At 51.3% G+C, this 24,820-nt stretch overlaps 7 protein-coding genes across 7 annotated transcripts; 3 read left to right on the top strand and 4 right to left on the bottom strand.

The window, feature by feature from the left end:
* Positions 1-935: 935 nt before the first annotated feature.
* Positions 936-5,031, bottom strand: PSV08DRAFT_360065 (RNA dependent RNA polymerase-domain-containing protein; the record flags this gene model as incomplete). Its single annotated transcript, XM_014222014.1, has 5 exons — positions 936-2,452; positions 2,528-3,376; positions 3,431-4,289; positions 4,419-4,907; positions 5,011-5,031. 5 exons carry the CDS (start codon positions 5,029-5,031, stop codon positions 936-938), a joined length of 3,735 nt encoding a protein of 1,244 aa, XP_014077489.1.
* A 645-nt stretch (positions 5,032-5,676) lies between these two features.
* On the bottom strand, positions 5,677-6,581 carry PSV08DRAFT_197369 (Clp protease-domain-containing protein). The gene is made up of 2 exons (XM_014222013.2): positions 6,389-6,581; positions 5,677-6,341 (listed from the first exon to the last, which is right to left on the bottom strand). The coding sequence occupies exons 1-2, from the start codon at positions 6,563-6,565 to the stop codon at positions 5,757-5,759; spliced, it is 762 nt and encodes a 253-aa protein (XP_014077488.1). The 5' UTR covers positions 6,566-6,581; the 3' UTR covers positions 5,677-5,756.
* Positions 6,582-6,678: 97 nt separating this feature from the next.
* Positions 6,679-7,959, top strand: PSV08DRAFT_276628 (uncharacterized protein). The gene is made up of 2 exons (XM_014222012.2): positions 6,679-7,014; positions 7,069-7,959. Exons 1-2 carry the CDS (start codon positions 6,702-6,704, stop codon positions 7,923-7,925), a joined length of 1,170 nt encoding a protein of 389 aa, XP_014077487.1. The 5' UTR covers positions 6,679-6,701; the 3' UTR covers positions 7,926-7,959.
* Positions 7,960-7,988: 29 nt separating this feature from the next.
* On the bottom strand, positions 7,989-8,618 carry PSV08DRAFT_173886 (acyl-CoA N-acyltransferase; the record flags this gene model as incomplete). Its single annotated transcript, XM_066091868.1, has 1 exon — positions 7,989-8,618. One exon carries the CDS (start codon positions 8,616-8,618, stop codon positions 7,989-7,991), a length of 630 nt encoding a protein of 209 aa, XP_065949608.1.
* A 417-nt stretch (positions 8,619-9,035) lies between these two features.
* PSV08DRAFT_408064 (uncharacterized protein) lies at positions 9,036-13,220 on the top strand. The gene is made up of 3 exons (XM_014222010.2): positions 9,036-9,166; positions 9,216-10,388; positions 11,045-13,220. The coding sequence occupies exons 1-3, from the start codon at positions 9,147-9,149 to the stop codon at positions 12,828-12,830; spliced, it is 2,979 nt and encodes a 992-aa protein (XP_014077485.1). The 5' UTR covers positions 9,036-9,146; the 3' UTR covers positions 12,831-13,220.
* Positions 13,221-13,620: 400 nt separating this feature from the next.
* PSV08DRAFT_276600 (uncharacterized protein) lies at positions 13,621-14,392 on the bottom strand. Its single transcript, XM_014222009.2, has 2 exons — positions 14,216-14,392; positions 13,621-14,123 (listed from the first exon to the last, which is right to left on the bottom strand). The coding sequence occupies exons 1-2, from the start codon at positions 14,274-14,276 to the stop codon at positions 13,666-13,668; spliced, it is 519 nt and encodes a 172-aa protein (XP_014077484.1). The 5' UTR covers positions 14,277-14,392; the 3' UTR covers positions 13,621-13,665.
* An 8,255-nt stretch (positions 14,393-22,647) lies between these two features.
* PSV08DRAFT_197355 (uncharacterized protein) lies at positions 22,648-24,740 on the top strand. Its single transcript, XM_014222008.1, has 2 exons — positions 22,648-23,002; positions 23,056-24,740. The coding sequence occupies exons 1-2, from the start codon at positions 22,926-22,928 to the stop codon at positions 24,329-24,331; spliced, it is 1,353 nt and encodes a 450-aa protein (XP_014077483.1). The 5' UTR covers positions 22,648-22,925; the 3' UTR covers positions 24,332-24,740.
* The last annotated feature ends 80 nt before the right edge of the window (positions 24,741-24,820 follow it).

Raw genomic sequence — 24,820 nt, 5'->3', positions numbered from 1 at the left:
ACTGTTTCTGTGGAGATAGCTTTGAAAACCCGAGTAAAAGTACTCCTGAATCGGAATGCAACGGAAAGTGTGGCGGGAGCGGCGATATGTGTGGAGCCTACGCTAGAAGCAGTGTTTTCGTAAAACTGCCTTAGATGGGTTTTGATATATTGGAAGGCTGGACACTCACAAATGGATATGATAATTAGAAGGATAGTTAGCGGTACTCGCATCTTCTCCATCATCTTCGGGTCGCATGTTCGCTCGTGAACGCTTCTCCCAAAGCTGCCACTGATGAATAGGTGATTCCGCCGTAGTAGCCCATATCTTCGTGATTTCTCATGGAAAAACATAGGATAGCGGTCATAGACGTGGTCGAAATCTATCCGTTTGCGTACAGAGCTGGGTATGAGACTTTTAGGTCCTATTCAATTACTGAGTAATCGTATTATGGTGAATCTGTTGCGCTATGAAAAAGACACCGGATCCGCTTCTTTCTAATCCATCAAGAGGCAAACACGTGTCAGTCTTCAGCATATAGCCATTTCCCATATCCTAGCTCTTAGAGTCGGTGAGGGTTACATAACGTGGCTTAACCCCAATCCTACCCTACCTATACCGCTACCCGAGGTCCGTGTAACCACTACCATTAACCATTTGCTAGCTTAGATTAAATGGAGTTGGTTCTTTCTAAACCGGCATGCCTATTGAGTTGTTATGCACTCCATGGTTCACACGACCACCGATCTTAGAAAAACAGGTATTTTATTACGTAGAATACTCGCCATCTCAAGTCCACTGTCATTCAAATGTTCGGAACCAGAACCGAAAAAAAGGAAATCATCATCATCATCATTTGATACGGATGTCTCAAAATGTCCGTAGCATCATAGGTAATATACAATTCACTTCACATATCAACCCAACCAGTATCAACGGAGAAGCGATACGTTTGCTCAAAGACAACGCAAAGTACCACCGTTATACTTCCAGAGCTGCTCTAGACACACAGAAGCAGCAACATACTTCCAGCTCTGGAGACTACGATAGTTCTCCCAACCCTTTACCTCCAACGCCACCATGAAACACGCAATAGATCGCGGCAACGCCTCAGCAGCATTTTCCTCACTATCCCAGTCCTTGTCGCCATGGACGATGGTTTTGATTATGCTACTGACATCGCGATTGAAACGTTCCTGGACCTCGAGATTGGCTTCGCGGATGTAGCGGGAGGGTGCGCGCTCCTTCTTACTGAGAATATTGCCGCTAAAGACTTCCAGTTCGGTAAGAGGCTGGCCGCGCGTGGGACGCAGCGTATCCATAATCTCGAGCATGTTTTCCTCGTACGTCTCGCGCAGCTGCTCTGCAAAGTCCCAGTGGTGCTCCCACTGTAAGCCCTGTGTCTCGCGAATGATGTAGCGCTTGAGTTTGTCGACCAGCGACTCTTTGCCCCAGCGCTGCCGGAAGATTTCGTAGTCACTCTTCATCTTGTCAAAGAACTTCTTTTCGTCAATGGCGCGGTACAGGATTCCTAGGATCTTGTCACTGCGGTAGTAACGAATTCTCCCTTTGTCGGCGTCAAGCACACTGATGCTGTCAGGGTCATCAATGTCGTCTTCTTCAAGTTCTGCTAGCTCTGCTGCACCCAGCTCGTTGATGACCAAGTGGGATCCCGGCGCCATGAAATCAGGCCGGAAATGATCGATTCCCTTGGGTATTCGCGACATGTCTGCCGGCACACCCGTCTTACTAAAGTCAACAGCATCAGAAGCAAGCTTAGCGAGGGTTAGGCAATCTGGGTGGCGCGTTCCGTTAGGCTTTACATCGGCTCGAATCTTGTGCTTGTTGGAAATTTGGCCCAGGCGATCCATTTTCATGTACTCGATGAAGAAACCAACAATATCGTTGGCTTCCACTGGACGACCCAAATCCTTGGCAGGTGCTTTGTCATATTCTGCTGGCTCCACAGTGTAGGCAGGGATGAGCCTCTGGTCGTATATGATGTGAAACAGGTCGCCATCAAGATCGCCTCCGCTCAATTGTGATGGCAGATCGCGCGGACCCTGTTGTGAGAATACAATACAGTTGTGAAGAGCGCGGAGGGGCGAGTCGTCTGTGACATCTACTGCATCCACTAGTTGGATGTCACCAGGATGCAGTGCTGGAGCTCTGGTTACAATAATCTGGTTTCCAACAAGGATACTCCTCTTCAGCTTGCCGGTCTTGTCATGGTCCTGTGTTGCAATATAGACCTCACCATATTTAAGGGTATTCGTCTCGTCCATAACGCCGTACAAAAGGTAGCCTTTCTCGATCGGGATTCGAGCGCGGTACTTCAGGCTTCTTAGTGACGACATAGCTGCTACCTCTACAATGTCGGTCAAGAATCGGTCTGCATGGAAAGGCAAGCCTATGCGATGCATCATTTCAAACAACTGTGGTACCTTGGCAAAGATGCAGGAGTGTGAGTATGCTGTAAAGTGTCAACGCCAATTCTCATGATGTAAAACCTAACAAGAAACCTTGTCAGGCTGTAAACGACACTTACCCAGAAAGCTAGCAGCATTCAGTGGATGCTCAGTAATAAGTTTCAATGTGTTGACAGCCTCATCCTGTACATGCAGAAAATTCTCCGCTGGAACACCCAGGTCTTCCAGTATTTTTATGAACTGATGGTTGAGGAATACTGAAAGTGGTTTGTAGGCAGCTCCACAAAGCTCCAGGTCTCTCCAGGTTTCTTTGGCAATGTACTTTGTCATGCTTTTGCGAACATGTAGCTGTTGGTCAGACAAGGATGCATCGAGTGATAGGACCCCTTTGGCACCTCGGTATCTGATCTGAAGAACGGTTGGCCTCTGCTGCCTTCGCTCTGGTGGGAGAGCGCGCCATACCGTACGGAGAAGCTCCAGTGATATTGTTCCACAGCCATCACTAAACGTGCGACTGTTTCTCTCAACGTCGTCCTTGACCTCGGTAACATAGGCAGTTTCTGGAACCGGAACTGAGAATATCGTGTCAGAAAAGGCTTGACCGATTCTGGCGGCACACTTGGCGCTGCAATGAATATGCGAAAAGTCTCCAAGGTCTTGTATAACGTTTCGGGCGCGGACCAGGGATCCGTCCATCTCAAAAGGTGCCATGAACCAAGCTTGATGATTACGCAGTGAAGCATGGGAAAATCCGAGGAATTGAAAGGTCCGTCCTGCAACTGAAATACCATTCTGAAGTACATTGCGGAAACGCTCATAGACTTGATTCTGGGACGCACGTGAGTCATGGAACACGGAGAGTCCATCTTCATCGGCGAAGAAGACCCTCATAAAGTACTCGGTTCGTGTACTGTATTTTCGAAGGACACGATTGGATACGTCCCAGTCTGGGCCCCGAAGTAGTATACCTAGATGTAGCATGAGTGAAATGAAACTATGCACATGTCCAAACACTTCCATACCTGTTGGTGTTACGGTGGCTTTGTAAGTCAAAGCAAGATGATGGTGCTTCTTTTGCTTGCCATTCAAATCTCTGGACGCTAGTTCCATATGTTTGCAATCTTCAACATTATCTTGTGTAAGTTCAACGAACTTCCTCACCTTGAACGTCTCTGCGGAAACGTCTGGGGCTGGTGTAGGCACCTGTTGTCCTAGCCGCCTTACTGCAGTTGCAGTCGCCTCAGGGCCATACTGCTTTGCGATTCGCTGGATATGCGGTATGAGATTGATCATCGCCGCTGGAGTAATAGTACCCTCTAATACGAGCGCGGCAAGCTGATAGCGGACCGCAAAGTTGAAGTCGGGCGGGATGGAGGGGGTGTAGGCGGAAAGCTTGCTATCAACAACGGCAAGTTCATCTTCAATCCTATGACTGCTTTTGTTGAGAATCATGGTTTGCCAACAATACTCTTCAGGTACTGAGTGGTCCTTGACGAAGTTCCAAGCATTCTGAGCACTCCGCGTATCAGAAAAGATAATCTGATATACCATACACAACGCTGAGTTCTTGGTGTTGTTGGCATTAAGTGCGCAGAGTCTCTCCAGTCTATTTGTCTTTTGTTTTGATGTCAAGTTGAGCGCTGCCAAACCTGCGACCAAAATTTGCGCCTGAGGTGTTTCTTTGCCAGCATAGAGATGCAGATCGTCAGTAGACTCAATTCTATAGAACTTTGGAGGAGACTTTAGGGTAAACGTGATTGTCCCATTCCTTCCTTGACTTTCGAAGCCAAAAGATGGTACGACGTGTTCGATGATTGCATAGGGTATATCAATCCGGCAATGCCAATTGTAAGACTCGAGCGTACTCTCCTGTAGATACACCTTTTTCCATTTTGTTAGCAGGCTACAATTAGAACCTGAGAAAATGAGACTTGTAAGGCGACTAGTACCAAACTGGCACCTGCAACTCATTTCTTCCGTCGTCTTGAACGTATGGGTCAAGAAACTTACTACTAAAGAGGACTTCCCAAACGTGACGTAACCTTGCCTCTTGTCTTTGTACTTTTCTTGAAATGAAAGCGTCCCTAAGGTGGTGTGATCCCACACACCTGTCATGAGAGCCGAGAAAGGAAGTGTTGATCGACCGGCTTGCGAAGCCTGGGCTGTCGGCGCTTGACTGCCCATTTTTGACCTCATGGCTGCATCCTTCTCCTGTAGCGATCTAATTTTGAGTGGATCAGGTTGTCCAGGCTTGTTGTTTTTGCAGAACGTGAGTGCCTGGCCCTGGAAGACCAGGGAATGCAGAGGAACCTGTCTGCCGCGACTGCCGTAGTACTGGAGGAATCTGTTGCCATTGCTTGTACTTGGGACTGTGAGTATCGCAAATGGTTGTCCTTTGTGACTATTGTGTTTTCTGATATCGAATGCAAGTATATCAAGTTTGAGCAGTTTGTCTTTTAGGAAACGCTGCAGCTCGATGTGATTTGCATCTTTGGGCACCTAGCAGCGCGCGATCAGTTTGTGTTTCGGAACACATGTGCTTGCCTCCCTAACCTGCTGCTGCAAGTCACTACAGCAGACTGCCTTAGGGGAGGGGACTTACGCTCGGAATGTAGATATCCATGACGGACAAAATGGTGCGGCTTCAGCCTTGGTTCGCGCAACGACAGAGCAAGACTCGTTTTCTATGCGCGTGCGGAGCTATGTGTAAACAGGAAAGAAGCTAAAGTCGAGCTTAACAGATATGCCTCGTTGTAGGTGAGTGTGATTACAAAGTGGGGACTAGCGTTGAATGCGCGGTCTCACGTGCGGGGTTTGACTGTCACTGTGTTGGTGAAGTGAGGATACCCTGCAACAGCAAGGTCTATAATCGCCAGAATCAGCTTTCACTGCCGGGACAACGCGCCGTTGTTATTGTTATTCCAAGACAACCGCTGTGTTGCCTAGTTTCGGTCGTCAGCCACGACAGCAGTAGTATGCAGGAGGCACAGTGAAGCATGTAAAGAGCCACAGCCAATCACTACTAACCGCTTTAACGCATGGCCAAGGCAAGGGCGTGGCACGGTCAAGACCGATTTAGATATGCAGGTTGCTGAACGGGCAGAGAGTAAATCAAAGCCCGCGCAGTCTGTCGGTTTGGAGACACCAAGACTTATTGAGCCTGGGCGCGCAGAGAGGGTGAAATAATACAGGCTAGTTATTGTTAAAATAGGCCAGGAAAGTTTTCACACGAACTTCACGCAACATCACAAACAAGAGTTTCTGTTTCTTGTTCAGTGGCAAGGATAACCTGGTTCAAATCTTTGCGGGATTGTACAGCTTATGTCTCGTCTTACACTATGGACGGTGTTATTTCTTGTCCCCTTCCTTTCCCGGGGCCTCCCTTCTCTCCAGTATTTTATCCACCAGGCCAAAGTCAACCGCCTCTTGCGCATCCATGAAGTAGTCACGCTCCATGTACTTCTCGATCTCTTCGAGCGTCCTCTTTTTGGTGATATGGTTTTGGTAGATTCTGTTCAGCTTGTCTCGTATCCTTAGAATCTCCTTTGCATGGTCAGCGATGTCGCTGGCCTTGCCACGGTAACCACCGCTCGGCTGGTGTATCATGACGCGAGCATGTGGAAGTATATAGCGTTGTCCTTCAGCACCACCAGCAAGAAGGAGTGAACCCATGGATGCTGCAATGCCCATGCATATCGTGGTCACTGGACACCTGATATAGTTCATTGTATCGTAAATGGCCAGGCCGGCGCTAACACTACCACCGGGACTGTTGATGTACATAGATATAGGCTTCTCAGGGTTATCGGCTTCGAGGAAGAGAAGCTGTGCCACAGCATTCGCGGACATGTAGTCGTCTACTTCGCCATTCAGACAGATGATACGTTCTTGGAGAAGACGCGAGAAGATGTCAGAGGTTTTCCAGCCTCCACCCTAGGAAGTCAGACATGGTTTTGGAGACAAGGCGAATCGGAGCTCACAGTGGTCTCTGTCACGTAGGGTATCGGGAGTGATATCGCGCGTGGTGTTTCTTGCTCAGGCTGTTGCGTGTTCCATTGTGGCTGAAAGCCAAACTGGCTCGACATGGATCGAATCCCATTCCTGTAAAGGCCTCGCAGCGCAGATGGCCTTGTAATCCGTTGTAATACTGCAGCCATGATTTGTGTTGTGGAGATCGTTGGTGCTTTCCCCGCAAGAAAGCTATGGGGGCATGCCAAGCCGGAGGTCCGATGCCATCATGTCGCGCCTCAACCAACGTCCTATCAACCTCACCTTGTTTCTTCTTCTTGCCCAATGCTAGGCAGATGGATCCTTCGCCCAGGGTCATACTTGAGCCTAGCCGGACGGCATCCTAATGCCCGGTGCTGCGCAAGCTCCGCCCACATTCCTGGTCACATTTTGAGAGGTAATGACCTCGGCCCCACGCGCAAAGATGATTACCAGACTGTCCGCGTCCGCAAGGACAAGCAGGCAAAGGATCTTCCATTGCCTCCGTTGCTAGATCCTCTGGTCCTGGAACAAAGGTCCCGCTTCGAGCAGAGAAAGGAAAGACCAAATGTAGCCAACTTCACGCCATTCCAGAAGAGACTGTGGGAGAACCCATTTGGTACAAAACACCATGACATTTCTCGCCAAGGACTGCTTACTGACCACTGTACAGCCCATGCCTTAGCATCACCTGTGCGTCAATGTCGCTCAACGCAGATCTCGCTTCCTGTCGCTTTTCTGACGTCTCTCCACCCACGCCCTCACCCAACCACCCAAGATCCATGGCTTCTTCCCGTCTCACTAACAACCGACACTAAACATCTTGGCCCGCCATATCGCTTCTTGGGAAGACATCTAGTTGCAGCACATCTAGGCAAGAACAAATCATGGCGAAAGGTACTAAACTCACGCATGAACGAAAAGCTCGGTGCGCACAACCTGAAGAACATGGTCTGGAGAGAAGATATGGCCGACTTCATACTGGAAATGATGCGCAAGAGACTTGCCGACGGCTTAACCTGGTACTTTGGATTTAGGGGTCGCTTAATCCCTGTTCAAAGTCCCCGGACTGAAGACCTAGAGGACGTCGAGGATGTGTCCTGTGTGCTTATTTTTCGTTCGCTGCGCACGCGCGCCAACGATTTAGAAATTCGTTCAGAAGAGAACAAAACAGAGTTAGAGAAGTGGTCAAGCTATTTTGCCAAGAACTTTGCGTCGAAACTTGATCCTCATGCCGCTCCAGGAGTCACGCACACATCGCCACACTGGTACCCGGGGCCTTTAGTGCCTCGCATGCAACCTCGCCTACACTTTCCTGAGCTCGAGTTTCAGATTACCACATGGAGAGGAAAAAAGGTGGCAGTCTACAGCTTAACAGATTTGCTGGGAGAAGAACATGCGCGGGTGTTGGTGGAAGGTAGCAAGTACGCAAACGAAAAATGTGTCGTTCTGAAAAGGGGAAGACATAGCATACCAATCCAGATACTTCTTATGCAGGCCCAAGCTTATGTTGCTCGGCCAGGACCATGAGTACGATTCAATTGCAAGTTTTAGAACCAAGTCCACCGCCAGCTTACTCTTCACTTTGGTGGATTACTTGCCAGACACCTCGACCATTCTCTTTTCCCAATCGGGTTTTGTCAAGCCAAAAAGATGCATATCCATTACCTTGCCATTCTTCTGGCAATGACCCTTCATCACGCCTTCAGGCGCGTAGCCAGACTTTTCAAAGCACCGCATGCTTCCGAAATTGCCCGAAAAGACATAACCCCATATCCTCGTCAGGCGCTGTCCATTCCTATCCCAGTTTTCAAACACCCATTTCGTGAATCCCTGCAACGCCTCTGGCATGTAGCCTTTTCCCCAGTGCGCTTGGGCAATCCAGTAACCAACTTCGCCAGTGTGAGCATTGACATCACTACCAGGCTTGATGCCGAGTCCTCCAATTACAACGTCCGGTGCCGAGCGCTCGCATACAACAAAAGCCTCTTGGTATGGAAGTGCATTGTTCATGTTGATCCATGCCTCGGCGCTGGATATTGTGTAGGGGCTCGGAAAGCCGAGAGACATGTACTGTGAGACGAGTAGGTCGTTGGCGTGTAAAGCCATGGATGGGGCGTCTGGCAGGTACATTGGACGGATTATCAGACGTTCCGTTATTACGATTGGGGTAGGATATGCTGTGCCCTCAGATGCAATTGAGCTTTCCAATGAAGTTTGCATCGTGGTGGGGTGCGTTGTGGTTGGTTGATCGGCCATCTTGACCAAAGTTTTATCGCCGAACAAATGGGAAACCAAGGGGCCTGGCTACAGCAGATGGGAATATATAGAGACAGCTTTGCAAGGATGGCATCTGAGTCAGTGTTTTGACTCAACATATTATACAGGCCGTTCCTTTCGAGTCTGACCAAGCAGCTCAAGGCTGATGCACCTTCCCAGACAGGACATCATACTATGACTCGAAGTATCAGGCAACCAAAAAAAGCCACAGCCATTCACAGCATGAACACGATATGCAGAAGCCGATATCTCAAAACTATCCAGCCTAGCTCTACATTCCTTCAACACGAGATAGCAGCGTGCCTTTCAACGAATTGCAAACTAGCCCGACACGTGAAGGAGGGGGAGGGGGAGGAGAGTGACGTCGGGTGGGCATGGTACTTGCGCGCCACGCTAAAACGCGTCTGCGTACCGTCGCGTTGGCGGTTCACAACGCAGACGGAATCCCAATTGCTCCTCCACAGCGCAGAAATGTCGTCTTTTGCAGCAAAGTCAGTATTTGGAATTGAGTATAGCGTTTCTAAGCTAATGAATACCCAGGAAAGTAGTCCGGACATATTCGCGCCAAAACAAACGGTCACTCTACGACGAACCACCCACCAAACGAAGACGCGTCGAAACTGCAGTCGAGAGTATTCAGGCCGAGGTGCTGATCCCTCTTCCCGTTGTTCCCGCCAAAGAGAATCCCTCGCCCTTGGATGAGAAATTTTCATCTCCGCCGTCAAGTCCAAAAGAGCCTCCTGCCATCTTCTCAGACGCATTAGCTCGGTCTAGTCCACCATCCTCACCAACACCGCGCAGCTCTCCCCCGCCGCTCCAGAAACGGCGGCCTGTATTTTCTATATTCAAGAAGCAATCTAAAGCTACCATAACTATCAACGAGCCGCTTATAGAACGAGATCAAAATGCACAAAGCCCGCCGAAGCCACCAAAAAAGAAGCACATGGTGCAGATGCAACTAGATTTGGCCTCGGAGACACGGAAAACATGCAAGACGTGTGGAATGCAATACATACCGTCCAACCTAGAGGATGCAGCATTGCACAAAAAGTTCCATGCAATAAACTTCGGGGGTATGGACTTCACAAAGGCGCTCATTCAGCGTTTGAAGAAAAATGAAATATGGAATGGGAGTGACGGGAGCTTCATCGCAGTGGTTGGGCGCAAAGATGCGCTTTTGTTGCGGAGGCGGGCGAGCGATGTACTGAAGATAGTGAATACTGAACTTGCAGCCGTTTCCATATCCGACGAAGAGCTCTGGAGCCAGAAGTGTCAGCCAGTCAATACCGATACTGTGATTGGAGAAACAGTATCCACCGAGGCCGAGAAGCCAGCGACAGACAAGCTCAAGTCCGCCCTTGTCGATCGATTCAAAGTCTATCTGTACATCCGGGGTAGCAAGTGCGTGGGGGCTTGCTTAGCAGAACGAATCTGGGAAGCATTCCAAGCCCTTGGCCCAGACGCTGCGTCTGAGCAATCTTGCAAGCTCCCTGACACGACTCAAAGTTCATCTATTTCAATCAGCAATGAATCCGATCCAGCCATCCTAGGTATATCGCGCATATGGACGTCAAATCAGCATCGGAAAAAGGGCATTGCGACAAGATTGCTTGACTGTGCAAGAGCAAATTTCTTATATGGAATGAGGATTGAAAAGGCCAAGGTTGCGTTCAGCCAGCCGACCGAGAGTGGAGGAAACCTTGCGCGCAAATGGTACGGCAGCCAAGCAGGATGGCATGTGTACATTGATTAACCAGTATGTCATACGTAGCGAGCGGAGGGTGTAGTGTACCAGAAATTATATTTACACAGGATGTATGACGTTGCATAGCCGACGCTACAGTCGTGGCTGCTAGTACATATATGACATTGACAGCACACAATGAAGCTGATACCACACGTTGGCAAACAACTGTTCTCCGGTGCAAGCTTTGCACATGTACGTACATGTGCAGGGCCTGCCCGCGATATCCGAGCCGCCTGTTTGCTGGCTGGCAGGCGCAAATGGCGTACATGACAGGGTGAGATGCGATGGTGGGGGTTGTTCGTTGTCCCGCCAGATCGACGCGTGCATGTCGGCCATGATCGACTTGCTGGCCCGACCACCAGCAGGGGCATCTCTTCCAGGCTGCCTTACACTTACCGCCTCCTGCGAGTCTTTTCCATGTACATAGCATAATGAATTGATTTTAGCCCCAGCATGTCGTCCGGGAACCCCTTTCGCGCCTCGCAAGCGTTTCCTCGGCCCGCGCCCGTACCGCAGACTTCCTTTATCAACACGGATAGCAGCGTGCTCGAGGCTCGCCGGGGAGACAGCGACTATGGTATTCCCTTGCCTTGCCGTTCTGCTTCTGCTGGCATTGAAGGAGTAATTGTCTTACAGTACTCGAAGATGCCGCCGCGCCTACAAAGACGAAGAAGTCTGTACGCATAGTCTCTCCCACTACCACCATCCCGCCGCCGCCCAACTTCGACGACGACAACAATGTCACGCTCAACGAACTCATGGCCCGGCGAGCAAGCCATGGAGGTCGCCCTGCGAGCCCGCCGCCTCCGGTGAACCCCGCCGGTTTTGCCAACCACTCCATCACAGCTGGCGAAGCGAATGCGCAGGTGATTGGGAAAGATGCGCTGGTAACAGCGGGCGCATTGCCCAGTACCAGAACATACTTGAGCGGATCACAAGGAGCGTTTGCTCCAGGCAATGCACCTGCGAACCCGTTCTCAAAAACGCTGGCATCGTTGGAACCGCAGCTGGGCGAGGGCGGCACGGAAGAACTGACGAATGCGCAAAGGCCAAAGCCAGGCAACAACAGAGCTTCGCTGGATGTGGAGAGCTTCAAGAATCTGCTCATGACTGGAGTGCCTACTCCGCGCGCTTCCGGCCAGTCTGCGCGACCTGGAAGCGCTTCATACTCGACTAGCAGTGCGCAATTTGAAAGCAGCAGCACAGACAGCTCTTCAGTATCGCGGCAGTCGATATCAGAGCATCCACAAGAGATACACGCCGAGTCATCGCGAACTTCAGATGAAGTAGCAGACGAAGATGAGGACGAGGGCGTGGGGATGGTGCCCGAAATGAAAAAGAGCAAGAAGCAACCCCCACCTGCGCCCAAGCATCGTCATGGCAAGCTCGTCGCACCGAGACAGCCACAGACAGTTCCATTTGACCAATTTGAAGCAACTGAGCCTGTAGCGCCAGCAAGCATTAGCCGGACAAGCAGCTCAGATGCGAGTAAGCCACTTCCGTCGTCTCCGATGGCCCAGCAGCAGCAGTCGCCGCAGCAATCACGGCCGACACCACCAAAACCAAGCGACGCTCCCAAATCTGCGGAAGATCCGGCGAAGCCAAAAAAGACCCCTCCACCTGTACCAATAGCTCGGAGACATAGTCAGTTGAAGACGACAACTCCGGGAAACCGGTCGCGCAGCAGTTCAAACCTCACAGTATCCTCACAACACTCTATCGAAGCTCCGCAAACCCCGACTCTGACCTACCATGACCCAATGTCGAGCGCAAAGTCACCACCACCTCCTCCCCCACCCTCCCGATACGGCGCGCGACTCGCGAACCTAGGCGCCTCAAGCACGAACTCTTCCAGCACAGAGCTAGCACAATCCTCGAGCTCAGCCCGAATACCGCGCTCTATCCCCGATCCCCCCTCTCCCCGCCGAAACGCTCTAGACTCGGAAGCCCCATCACGAGCCCCGAGCATGCACCGCACATCCTCCGTCTCCTCAACCCGCAACGCCCAGCGCAACGTGTCAGGCGGAAGCACAGGCAGCACCATGCCTCCGCCACCTCCCCCACGGCGCCGCCAGTCCAACCGCTCAAGCCTCGACCAACAACGCCCATACCCGTATTCCTCCACCTCCCCTACGGAAAGCCGCCGCACCAGCACTGAACACCGGCGCACCAGCGTGGCCAGCGAGAGCTCGCTACGCCGCGCGTACGCGCCTGTGGATGAAAAGGGAGAGAACGAGCATGCGTTGTATTCGCCTGTTGACGAGAAAGAGCGGGTGCTGGGGGTTGATGAGAGTGCCAATGCGGGCACTGAGAAGGGCGAGGAATTAAGGAGTAATTCGAGTAATATCCTTGATGACATGGAAAAGTTTCAGCGCGAGATTGATGAGTTGAGGACGAGGTATAAGTAGTTGAGGATATGTATCTTGGGGGTTGTATTGGTAGAGGGTGAAGTTGAGGGAGGGCGAGGTTGCGTTCAACACTCGCTCGTGCGCTCCCTTGTTTCCTGGCTCTCTGTTTTGAGACAATGGGAGATGCGGTGTCTGAGCTATGGGGATGAGGAGTAAGAGTATATTACGATATGCGGGGGGCGGACGAGGTGGAAATGTACAATTATACCATATCATGCTCGGGCTGTTTTGTTTCGTTTCTTTGGTGCGAGTTATGGGCGTAAAGCATCTTGAAACTGTTTGTGCATTTAATTTTTTTTTTCGCATTGCCTTGAACTTTTGTCGAGTCTAGTTGTTTCGTCCAACGGGACCATAGAAGAAGAGAATAGCAAAGGGAAATTCCTAGACTAACTTGCATGCTTGCATGTTTTCCAAAGAGATGAAGAAGAAGCTACTAAATCTGCGATCACGTATAGCGAAGTAGGTAGGTTTAAAGGTCCATTGCAAAGAACAAGAAAACAGACAATGACATGGTCAAGTTTTTGTATTAGTTTCGTCGGAAGCTACATATATATTCCGTAGTGGAATGGGCTACCAGACGAATAATTAATTACCTCATCTCCCCCTCAGAAACCACCCATTACATTAAGTGTGAAGTCGTGAATGTGGGGCATTGGTAGTCGTAAAAAGCGCGCGGTTCACGACGGATACTAGCCTGCCGAAGAAAACCGCCGCATCATTGTCATAGCCGGCCACTCCGAGCTCGAATGTTAACATGAAGGCATAAGAGTCGTTTGTTTATTCATCTTCTCTCGATCCGAAATCGAACTTGGTTTCATATATGCACAAAGTCGTGTTAGACGACGGCAACTAGGGCTGCAAAGCCAATAGCGAAGAGGGAGCCCAGACCAGTCAAGGGCGCGACAACAGCAGCTGCATTCGTAGTCACCTCTGGGAGAGCAGGACTCGAGGCTGGTGGTACTTGGACGGTTGAAGAGGCAGACGGCACAACGGTGGACGGCGCGACGACGACAGGTACAGTAGTAACACCAGAGGGGACGGGAGAACTCTCAAGTGGCGCTGACGGAGCAATACTTGGAGTCGGGCCAGAGGGTGCAGCAGTCTCTGAAGTAGGAATAGGCTCATGGGGCGTTGCAGCGCTAGTGATACTGACAACGCTGCTCACGCTAGGCACTACGACCGATTCAGCAGGAGGAGGAGGTGCATACGAGCTCGAAGGCGTTGGTGGCGGTCCAGGCCGGGTAATAGAGTGCGTGACGGTGATGGTGATGGTTGTGGGTGCTGGACAGGTAGCTTTGGGAGGAATTATGTTAGCTTGTGGTGCGGTGATTGATAGTACTAGTAGATGTTGTTGTTGTTTTTTGTTGACAAAGAAAGGTACTTACTCTCGTGAGCGACGACACCCAGCGCAAGCGCAGCAACCGCGAGTATCTTGGAGCCAAACATGATGACGGCGATAGAGCTGATCGGGATATTGAAATTAAGGATTAATTAGCTTTGAAATTGAAGGTATGCTCGCGTTGAATTGATGCAGCGGCAGCGATAACTTCCGTGGTTGTTGTGAAGAAAGCAAAGCAATCGAGGTGAGCGGGGACAGAAGTATTGTTTATGGCGAGGCTGTCGGCCGTTTGCAGGCACGGCAATACGCTTGGCAATGGCGGCAGACGGCAGGCGGAGGCAGTAACCCGATTCAGTGAGTGCAAACCAAGGAAAGTGAGCGTGAGGGCGGGATGGTCGAGTGGGGTGGTGCGCCGTGTTGGTGTCATGTGGTACATTATTTTTAGGCACTCTAACCTCTTATATTGATGTACGTCCATGGAACAATATTGGAATAAAGTATTGGAATCCATATCGCCCAATCTAGATACCCGTTGTGGCGAGAATACCGTTTTTTCTTGCATAACTCGACCATGTGTTGTCTGGGGCCTAATTTCTCAATCAAGTATTTTTCTGTTACTACTTGAGAGCGACATGTTCACCATTGCGCATTAATTTCAACGTGTGTAACGTCAAGTATTACACTCGTCACATTTTGTGCTACTGCCTAGGAAATTATTGCAACCCAACCAGGAACAGAGAAAACAATGAAAGTGACATGTACAACATAGCAGCATTAGTCCCTTGCACAAACCCTGGTGCAACAACTTAGTGCTTGAGGTCAGACTGCACATTGGTCGATATTACCATCATCTTAAAATTTGTTGCAACTATCAATTTTACAAGATCTGACAAGCTGCTAGAAGAGGACACTTTCGAATCAGGAGTATAGATCCCTGGACCACGTCGTCTCAATGCACGTACCATGTTGTCGTCTTGACAGCGACACTGTCATGTATAAGAATCACGGTGAAATCCAGTAGCCCGCCGATGAATTAGCGTCATTTTTATCGAAACGTGTAGAGACGGGACACCACCTCGGACTAATTGAAGAGAAGATCATCTTGTTGCATGATCAATCGATCCACGAACATGTCAGTGCCGTGCTGTAAATCATTAGCATTTACTCATTATTCTTTCACGATACGAGCATCTATAGTCTTTCCCCCTTGGCCAGAGTTAGCTACATCTTCAAGCGTGATCTGGATAGCTTCAGTTCGGATTATCACGGCATAGTAATGGTAGCAGTGTTAGATCTATCATTCGGTCACGCGTCGTACCCGAATTACCAGCATTTGGTAAGTAAGATTTTTAGGGAATTGTAAAGAGAAATATAACCCATAGCTTCTCGAATTCTGCACAATATTGTAGCTGTACAGGTGTCACACCTCGAATTGATCAGCTCAAAAACAATGAACTCTATAGTATTATCTTTCCTTTTCAGTGTGCTCACAGGCATGAAAATCTCCTCCGGACACGAACCTGATAAGTATCAGAAGATTTGATGACGTTGTTTGCTAACCTTTCAGTTGGTGCGAAAAAGAAAAAAAGATGTGGGTTGTTAGCGGATCTGTTCATGCTGGAACAGTGGAGTGGCAGGTGGAATTTGCAGTAGGCTGATGAGAAGGAGGGAGTCAGGGAGGAAGAGGGAGGGTTTTGAAGTTCATGGCGGCTGTATTTCTTGGGTAAGAAAGAGGTTATGGAGCAGTAGTAAAAGGCAGGGATATTTGATGTGCCAGATGGTAGGAGAAATCCAACTACCAGGCTCACCTCTTTCATGGTTAGAAATTCCTATATATAATGGAATGGACCATCGATAATCATAGTTCTGAATATTCAACTATAGTATTCCTTAGACTTCGGCTTGAGATGGAATTAATACATAGATAATCTGGAAGACCTCTGGTATTCAAACCTCCTCTGGAATATCTAGTAACACCATTTTGCCTAGAAATACTCTCAAAGTCGCTGGTACAGAAACTATACTAAGAAGCAAGTAGCGTCAAAGGCCTACTCAGTGGTAAAGTCAACACCTGTACACTGAGGGTGTTACGTTTACTGTAAAGACAGTCAAGCATAGTAGCATGATTTTTTATTTGGAAGATGCTGCTGAAGAAAGGACTAACTCGTAAGACTCCGTCTTGCTGACAAGACTAGAAAGGAATGAAATGCGGATGCTATCTACATCACACATGTTTGGGGAATAGTGGAATCACTTCATCTTGAAAGGATCATTCTGCTCTTATGCTGACTTTCAAGGCACACTCATCCACATGCGGTTCTTCCGATGGGGTTGTCATAGGCGACTCGTTATTCTCACTCTAAATAGACTTCATGTTGGATGTGTCCCTTAATCTTCGAGAGAGATATTGCAGACACTTTATCACTCGGCCAGCACAAAACTAAAACACCATACACCTTGTTTTCACTATTAATCATATACCTCAAAGATCTCTCATCTAATCTAATCAATCTAATTGAATCAAATCAAATCACGCGAAACAACACCTTCATCATCCCCAAAACGAGTTTGTCCCTGGGTCTGATCCATTGACCAATACCTTCATATCGATCTAGTAGATCTTCATCGAAGCCCATATTCCCAAAATTATCTCCAATCGATCGCCCCATCGACCCCACCTCATCATCACACACTCTGTAAAGGGCATCTCAGACCCAACCCGAGAAACCAGTTTCATCTACACGCTTCCTTCTATACCACACAAACACAAAGATTGTCAGAGTTAAGGACTACCGAAAAAAGAGAGAACCGAGCACCGGAATCACCAATGCATACATGTAAAGACGTCAATGGTACAAGAAACACCACCAACCTCCCCCTAACTAAACGCTACCAACAACTCCCCCGAGAAAGTAGTCCGGTGGGGGTTCTCAAAAATATGAATAAAAATCGGATTCGAAATAACATCTCAGGTTGATCGCAAATCAAGAACCCTCTCCCCCGACTCCTCAAGTGTATAGCTAGATTTCAATCGCTTGCCAAGTTTGATAGGACCAAGCGAATAGTGTAATGTGAAAGAGGGGGGGGGGAAGTGATTTAGTGTCTAGTTTGTCCTGGTTGCAAAAGTCTACGGTTAAGTTTTGTGCGAGGTATTCTAGAGAGAGAGAGAGAGAGAGAGAGAGAGAGGTGGATATAGTCACGGATATTTGTCTTGTTTGAATTGAACAAGATGTGGACTACTGCGAATGGACAGATTAGACGGATTCTCGGACGGAAAGGGCCAATGTAAAAGCAAAAAGGCCGTCCCACAAGGAATAATCACATGGCATAGAACTTGTAAACTCCCCCAATTTTCCCACTCTCGTGTGGGATATCCAAGGGGGAAGGGGGGGGGGGGAGGGCTTTCTAAAGACCACCGCTCCCCCTGAGTAAAGGTGTACACGCAAGCCTCATGAAATTAGTAGGGATGCAAGTTACGCAGTAAAAAAAAAAAAGGTAGTGCCACCAAAACCACCGCCTGCCCCATCCATTGATGGCTAAAAAGAAGGGCGCTGTCTAGGGTGAGATGCAATATACTGGGGCCTAAGTGACATGGTGGGGGAAGAGAATAAGAGACAGAGAGAGGACCATGGGAAGGCATTCATCCAATAAAGCTACAGGGATTTCAATGGGCAGCAAGCAGCCCTCGCTGCACCCAAGTAAGTATGCACCAAGGGGGTGTTAATCGGATCCCCAAAGGTTCCATCAAAAATCCCCTGGTTCTCCAAATCTAGAACTCTACTCGTTAGTAATTGCCATCTTCCCCACCCCCCCCCCCCCCCCCCCCTCCGCTACTATATTTTCGCCTCCAAGCCACCGACAGGTTTTCCACAACATGCTTGCACCTAGCTCTACTGTGTAAGAAAACATGCCATTGTTTGCATACAATGACCAGTCGGCAATTATCGAAGCCCACTTATTTGCACAAATTGGTCTACGTGCAGGGAAGTGAGTCGTAAGACGTTTGGGTGTCGGACCCTTCGCTTATATGCCCCCGAGGTTTGCACGTTCGGCACCACGGGAGATTGTCGCTCCGACGTACAGGGTCTTGGTGATGAATAGTTTCTGAACAAAAGAGTGCGCTAATCAGAGTAATTTACGGGGCTATGACAAGGCCAGCGTGCAAGATGACTCGGCTTGGCGGACGAGCAGCCGTGGCTTCGCAATAATTAATATCGATATAGAATACGAGAGAAAAAACAACACGCCATTCTTGGTCCAAAGATGATCGGGACATATCTCCAAGTGGAGTTGAGTGGGAATGGAATACAGACCAAAAGTGGGGCAGTACGCGACGTTCAAGGCGAACATGACAGAACACCCACCTGCCTTGGGCTGAACTGGGATGTCGGTATTCCAGTTGCAGCCAACGGTTAAAGGCATTTGTGGGAAAACCGTTGAGTTCCCCCCCCCCCCCCCCCCCATATGCGACTTGTTTGGTGCGCCAGGCGTTGTCAAGCGTAGCGCACACTTGCCTGTGATTTGACGCTGATCATCAGGAAGCGCTCTCCGGTCCACTGTGAACCGGTGGGCGTGCAGGGTTACAAGAGGCTAACGAACGTGGCATGCGTATCACCCGTCCACTGATGTGAGCCTGTGCTGGATCCTGGGAGGATGTATGGATCCGATGCTAAAGAAGGGACGATAAGCTCCTAAAGAGGGGCATGAAGGAAAGCTATGATTGGGTAGTCGGGCCATACACCGACATAACAAAAGTCCGTGCGGGGCCCCGCGGAGTGTTTCTGTGAAAGCACCGAAGAGAGAACCTAGCATGTAAGAATTGTCCTATGATTACAATGCATGTAAGTAAGTGATTCGAACACCAAGGATGGTGGGTCCCTGTCGGCTTCAGATAGAAAGATCGGCCCTGACTTGGTGCGTACGTGTGTAGGAGGCCAGGGCGGCGTGTCTATCCGTAACAAACCACGCTGAGCATCGACGACCGTGTCATAGCGCGCTGGGAGTGCTAGTACCGCGGTGAAGTCAGGCGTATGTAATTGACGTGCCTGGTATTTGGTAGGAAAAGATGCAAGTGCCGGTCGGCTACATACAACCTTATGAAGATGTGTTCGCATGGAAATAATCGCATCTAAAAGAATGCAAGGAGATGAAATTAAGGGAAGCTGTGAGCAAGTCATACCGCACTGGTGTGAGCGCTCTACTTACCGCATTGATGCTAATGTTTCTTGACATTCTTCATCTCGGATCCTGCGCAGAGTTATATTGCAGCCTTTGTGCTATGGATAGCAACAGCAATGCCAGGGGAGAGGGCATCAGACGTTGTAGTTAGGTGCTGCCTTGTTGTTGACAGCACGTTGACAATGTCTCCCGCGGAGCCTAGTGCAGCCAAGATGCCATCTCATAGGAAGGAGATTGCTGTTACACTATTGCAGCCGGTTCAAATGCAAGATCATGCAGCTAAGCATGTGCTGAACTCAATCCGTGCGGGTCAGCTTTGGGCAACGTGCCCGATGGGTGGTTTCAACTTTGTACGATTACTCACAACGTCACGCTTACAAGACATGAGGCTTGTTGAATGTGGAAGAGTGACCTGGATAGGCCGATTTGGGAGAGGGAAGGGTTCTGGTTGAGACGAGATTTCTTGAGAATAAGTGGGTGCAAAAGAAGCAACTTTGGCCACGATCAAGATTAGTCGGCAGGCTTGCTTGAGGCGCAAAGACTCCCGTGCTGTTGGCTGTGGTGGCAGACCGAGTATTGTCTCGCGGGCTACAAGGCGGCCGATGCGAGATTGGCGATAGCGTGGAATTGGAGTTGCTATTGGTTGCTCGGGCGATTTTCCAGACGATGGGATCTACGACGGAAATATTGCATCTGCATCCACATCTGAGATCTGATGTGGGTGAGCCATGGTACGGCCAAGGGGTGCTAGGCTTTGGAAGGGCGGCGGGTGTGAGATAATGTTTGACAGCCCGCAATTAGCAGTACCCCGGCGATCGGGCAATGGCGGTGCACGGCGGGGCGCACAGGCGGCGGAAAGCCCACGCTACGTGACGTCGGTGGCTCTGGGGGCTTCTGGATGCTGTTTCAAGTGACAAATAGCAGGCTTTTGCGCGACCCAAACCCAAACTCAGATTTCGCCAATCGTCACACCCATGGTGAGTGAACCCTCGGGGGGCTGCCAGGGTGTATGGGCTACCGGGACGAGAGCAGACTCTTTTTTTTTGAGTCGTGGCGCGTGCTAGGCCAGTGTTTTGTCTGGTACTCTACGGCAGGATAATGGAATGCCATGGCAACAAGAATGCGGAGGGCCAGGAGGAGTTGCAGGCATAGTGGAGCAGCCACGCTGTTTCCGACGGTTGACGTACTGGCGGGTTGCATGTAAGTACAAGTAGGTATGTGTAAGTAGCACTGCAAGTCGGCGACTGGTGCTGGCACTATGTTACTGCTGCCAACTGCTAGACTGAGTGCTATTGGAGGATCAGCGTGCACAAGCTGGCAGCAGAGTTTTGTCGCTGTCCCGGGCACGAGCGTGGTGCCGGGCTTTGACTTGCTGGGGGGTTTGATGAGATCGGGGCTAGGCCCGATGTGGTGGCTCGCGTATCTGCCCCAGTCCCTTTGAGCTGGCGGGCAGGGCAGTCCTTATTGCTGGGCCTGGGCGATCGGCAGTCAGGCGGAGGGGCTGGAGATGGCGATTGAGGGTGCCGCGCCATCGCGATCTCGCGTGGGCCTACGGGCTGGCGATGGCGATGGCGGCAGTGGTGGTGGTAGGGGTGGTGGGGGGAGGGGGGTGGGCATGAGGTGGATGGGGTCGAGGGGTCGGGGCAGGAGGGTGACAACGGGTGACGTCGATGTGTTTGGACGTTGGGGCGGCCATTGATTCGTCGCGCATTTTCCCCCGCTGGGTGCAAGCGCTGACGGGGAGTGGTGGTCTCGAGGAGCAGACAGAGAGGGTGGACAGCGTTAAGCACTGCACCCAGGCGCCATATCACCCGCGCGCGCCGGAGCAGGAGGTCATGGACAGCGGACAGCGGACAGCGGGTGCAGGCCCAGCATGGCTCCAGCATGGCCCCAGCATGGCCCCAGCATGGCCCCGGCGGCGTGCTGCTGGCCCGCGTCGTGCGTTGCTGGCCTCTGCTTTGGCTGTTTATCCGACCGGCCATGTGCTTGGCTCTGGCCCAGCAGTTTGTGGAAGCTCCTGCGCTCCTTCACCTGCGATCTCGATTGCGATCGCGATCGCTGTGCCCTCGTTTTCAACCCTTCCCTCGCCCTCGCGACAATAGCCGGCCCACGTCTCGTCTCGGCGGCCTCGTGCACGACCAAACAAGCAGGTGGATAGTCAGGTACGGTGCAATTTGTTGGCCCTGGCTGACCGGCGCAGACAGAGAGCGAGAGCGAAGGGCTGCCCAAGAAAACTTCCATCATCCACCGCCTTGGTCCGCCAGCCAGCCAGCCAGCCAGCCGCCCCGAACCCGCGCCGACGTTTTGCTCCCACAGCAGCGGGAGATGGCGCACTGGTACTAGCACAGCATGCTTGGTCGCCAGCACGCAGACAGGCGGGCATGCAGGCAGGCAGACAGGCGGGCGGGCAGGCATGGTGGTGATGGCGGCCGTGGTGGTGCTCTCAGTATTGCTTACGAGCGCCGAGGGCCTACGCAGCGCGCAGCCTGAGCATGGCGCCGGGCTAGGCCCAAACCCAGCCCGCCAGCCCACGCAGCCCAGTAGCCCAGTCTGCTGCTGTTCCACCCAACTCGCCGACCCGCCCGCCCTCTCTCAAGGTGCCGGCTATTGGGCCGCCCGCTGCAGTTGGGTGGCATGGGCGCTGCTGGCTGGCTGCTGGCACCTCCTGGCCTGGCTGCTGGCACCTGGCCTGGCTGCTCGCTGGCACAGTACACACAGTCAGTCCCTTGGCCAAACCGCCTCGACGTGTGCCCAATCGGCAAAAGCACATGCCTTTGCTTCTTCCCTCGTCGTTATAACATACCCACGCAAGCCACCACCACCGCCCTCGTCTGCTCCCACCCCCTCCATTCCTGGATTCCTCGCGCGCTGCCAACTTCTCGCGCTGCTGCTCGACACCACAGCTGCAGCCGTACCATTGCACCACGCATCCCCCCTCGTTGTCCGCTAGCATCCGCAGCCTGATGATCCCGGCCTAAACTTCCCGGCCCGCTTCTCAGAACTCTCCCATCCAAGCCACTCACGGCGTCCGATCGCTCCCACCCTAGCATCAGACCCTTTCATCTGCACTAACCTTCAGCCCTTTGTGCATCCGCGGCCCCTCTAGCCTCCCCCATCGCACTGCCTCACGTCACTCGTCGCGTATCTGCTGCATCTGGCGTGCTGCTGTTCAAACCCTGTCGTCGCGATACGTGAGCGCCTCTAGCTCCGTTCTTTTTCGGCCCATCTCCTGGCTCCGCCCTCACCTTGTGCGCCGCCCGCCCACCCTGCACAGTCGCCACTTTTTTCCCCTCTCCCTTAGCATACATACTTTGGCTCGCCCACCTCTCTTCGCCTCCTCCTTTTCCAATTGCTCCTCACAGTCGAAGTCGTTGCTAGACGTACCCCTCGAACTGTCCCACCGCCCATCAACGCAACCTGGTTGTCGTTGCCCACGCTCGGATCCTGGTTGAAGCTACCCCACCCACTTGCCGCCACACCACTACCACCGCCATCTGCCTGCCACACCCCGACTGCTACCATCACTGCCATCACTGCCATCACTCCAGTCCTCGCCGCCTGCTCTGGACCTCACCACCATGCCTGCTGAGCGTCGGACTTTCACCGCCGCCCGCCCGGTCAAGACGGAGCGCACGCACGAGGAGAACCAGGAACGGTTAGTCGTGCCAAGTCTGCTTTGCACAAAATTCACGTGCTGATCCTATACAGCGCTTACATTGCTGCCTCGCGTCGCAGCGATCGCAGCCTAGAGGCTCGCATCGAGTCTGCACGTAGAGCTTCTGAGATCCACAAGAAGCGCACAGGCCGTGCATTGCGTGTTACTGAGCAGGATGTCATCAATGAAGAAATGTACGAAGAAGAAGACGATGACTTACCCACCCAGTACCAGCGCCTCAACGCGCACCTGCACACCACGTCGGTCATGTTTAACAAGAAGCTCCATGACTACATTGCAACCCAGCACGGCGTGCGAAACATGTTCATGTCGCAGTACCAGAACCAGAGCCCCACTTTTCCGCAGTTCGGAGCTCAGTTCACATCCCCCGCCGGTGCTTTTCCACAGGCAAACAATTGGCTGAGCCCCACCATGCTGCCACCCCAGCAATTCGCTCCTTCCTCGCCCCAAGGCTTTCAGCAGACTCAGTCCTTCAGCCCCACCACCACTCAGCCCCAGCAGGGCTATCGGCAGTCCCCTTACCATGTCCCTCAGCGGACCCAGTCGCACCAGCGTGCCCTTTCGATTCAGCTTCCTCAGGCCCCCTCGCAGTTTGATCACTCAGCTCAGCCACCGAGCGCAACCGCCACGACTCCACAGACTGACGTCAACCGAAGCATGTCTCTGCCTCCTCAAGCCTTCCAGACCCAGAATCAGTCTGCCGAACAGTCTGCCCAACCATCGCTGACGCACTCACCCGCTACTCAGTCATCTTCTCCCACCAATGGCTCTGTCGCCGATGCTCAGCAACCGCCGAGCGACTCTACCAGTCCCTCTTCGTACTCTTTTAGCCCGGCAAGCTATCCTTTTAATTCTCACATCTTTGGCACCAATCCTTTGACTTTGTCCATGCCGCCTGAGTCGCAGCAATTCCTCGGATCATTCCTTGACCCCAATGATGCACGCACCGCTACGCTTATGGCTGGCAGTGAGAACCTGCCTCAGCCATTTACTCCCACCTACACCTACAACCCTAACAAGGTGGGGCGAACATCGAATGCCGTCAACGTTTCCGAGAGTGCTCCCGGTTCCACTCAGACACTATCGTCTGGCCTGAACCTCAAGGTGGAATCTCTAGCCGACGATTCATCGGTGCTGCCTACTTCCATTTCCGAGAGCTTCTATCCCACTGACGGTTTTCTTACTCCCGGAAACCCCGATTATGAATCATTTTTTGACTTTCAAGGTGCTGGATATGCGCAAGCCTTCGACGACCATTCGGCCAACGACCAAGACAATGGTAACAGTCTGGTAAATTGGGATGAGTAGTCGTAGCATTCACCTGCCTATTACCTTCTTCAGCTTGCCACCAGACCCACGTCGTCTTCTCATGCCGGGCGACGCCCATCGTTTTCCATACATGTATTTTTTTTTTCCCTTTTTTCACTTTGGAGTAGCGATTTTGGTTTTGCAAGCAAATGATACCTCTTACACAGTGTCGTTACGATGTCACGACTGAAGGCGTTGTACGGAGTCATTTTGGGCGCCCCGAAAACGCTCGACCTTTTGTTGGATGCGCATACGTATCCGTATCGCGACGCTTAGCAGCATCGCCTGGGAGACAAAACTCTCTTCACTCTCGGTCCCCATCTTCGAACTGAGGTATTTGTTGTATAGTATAATTGTTATTGCGGCCTCAAAGCTGCTGGTCGCACAAAAAAATCTTGTCCCCGTGGTATGATTTGTGACGTGTGTGTGTGTGTGTGTGTGTGTGTGTGTGTGTGTGTGTGTGTGTGTGTATTGTGACCGAGTATGCAT

Source organism: Bipolaris maydis (assembly GCF_028858645.1).
Source record: "Bipolaris maydis strain C4 unplaced genomic scaffold PSV08scaffold_3, whole genome shotgun sequence".
NCBI classification, from domain to species: Eukaryota; Fungi; Ascomycota; class Dothideomycetes; order Pleosporales; family Pleosporaceae; genus Bipolaris; species Bipolaris maydis.
Note: the sequence above shows the minus strand (reverse complement) of the source record. Positions and strands in the feature narration are given on the sequence as shown.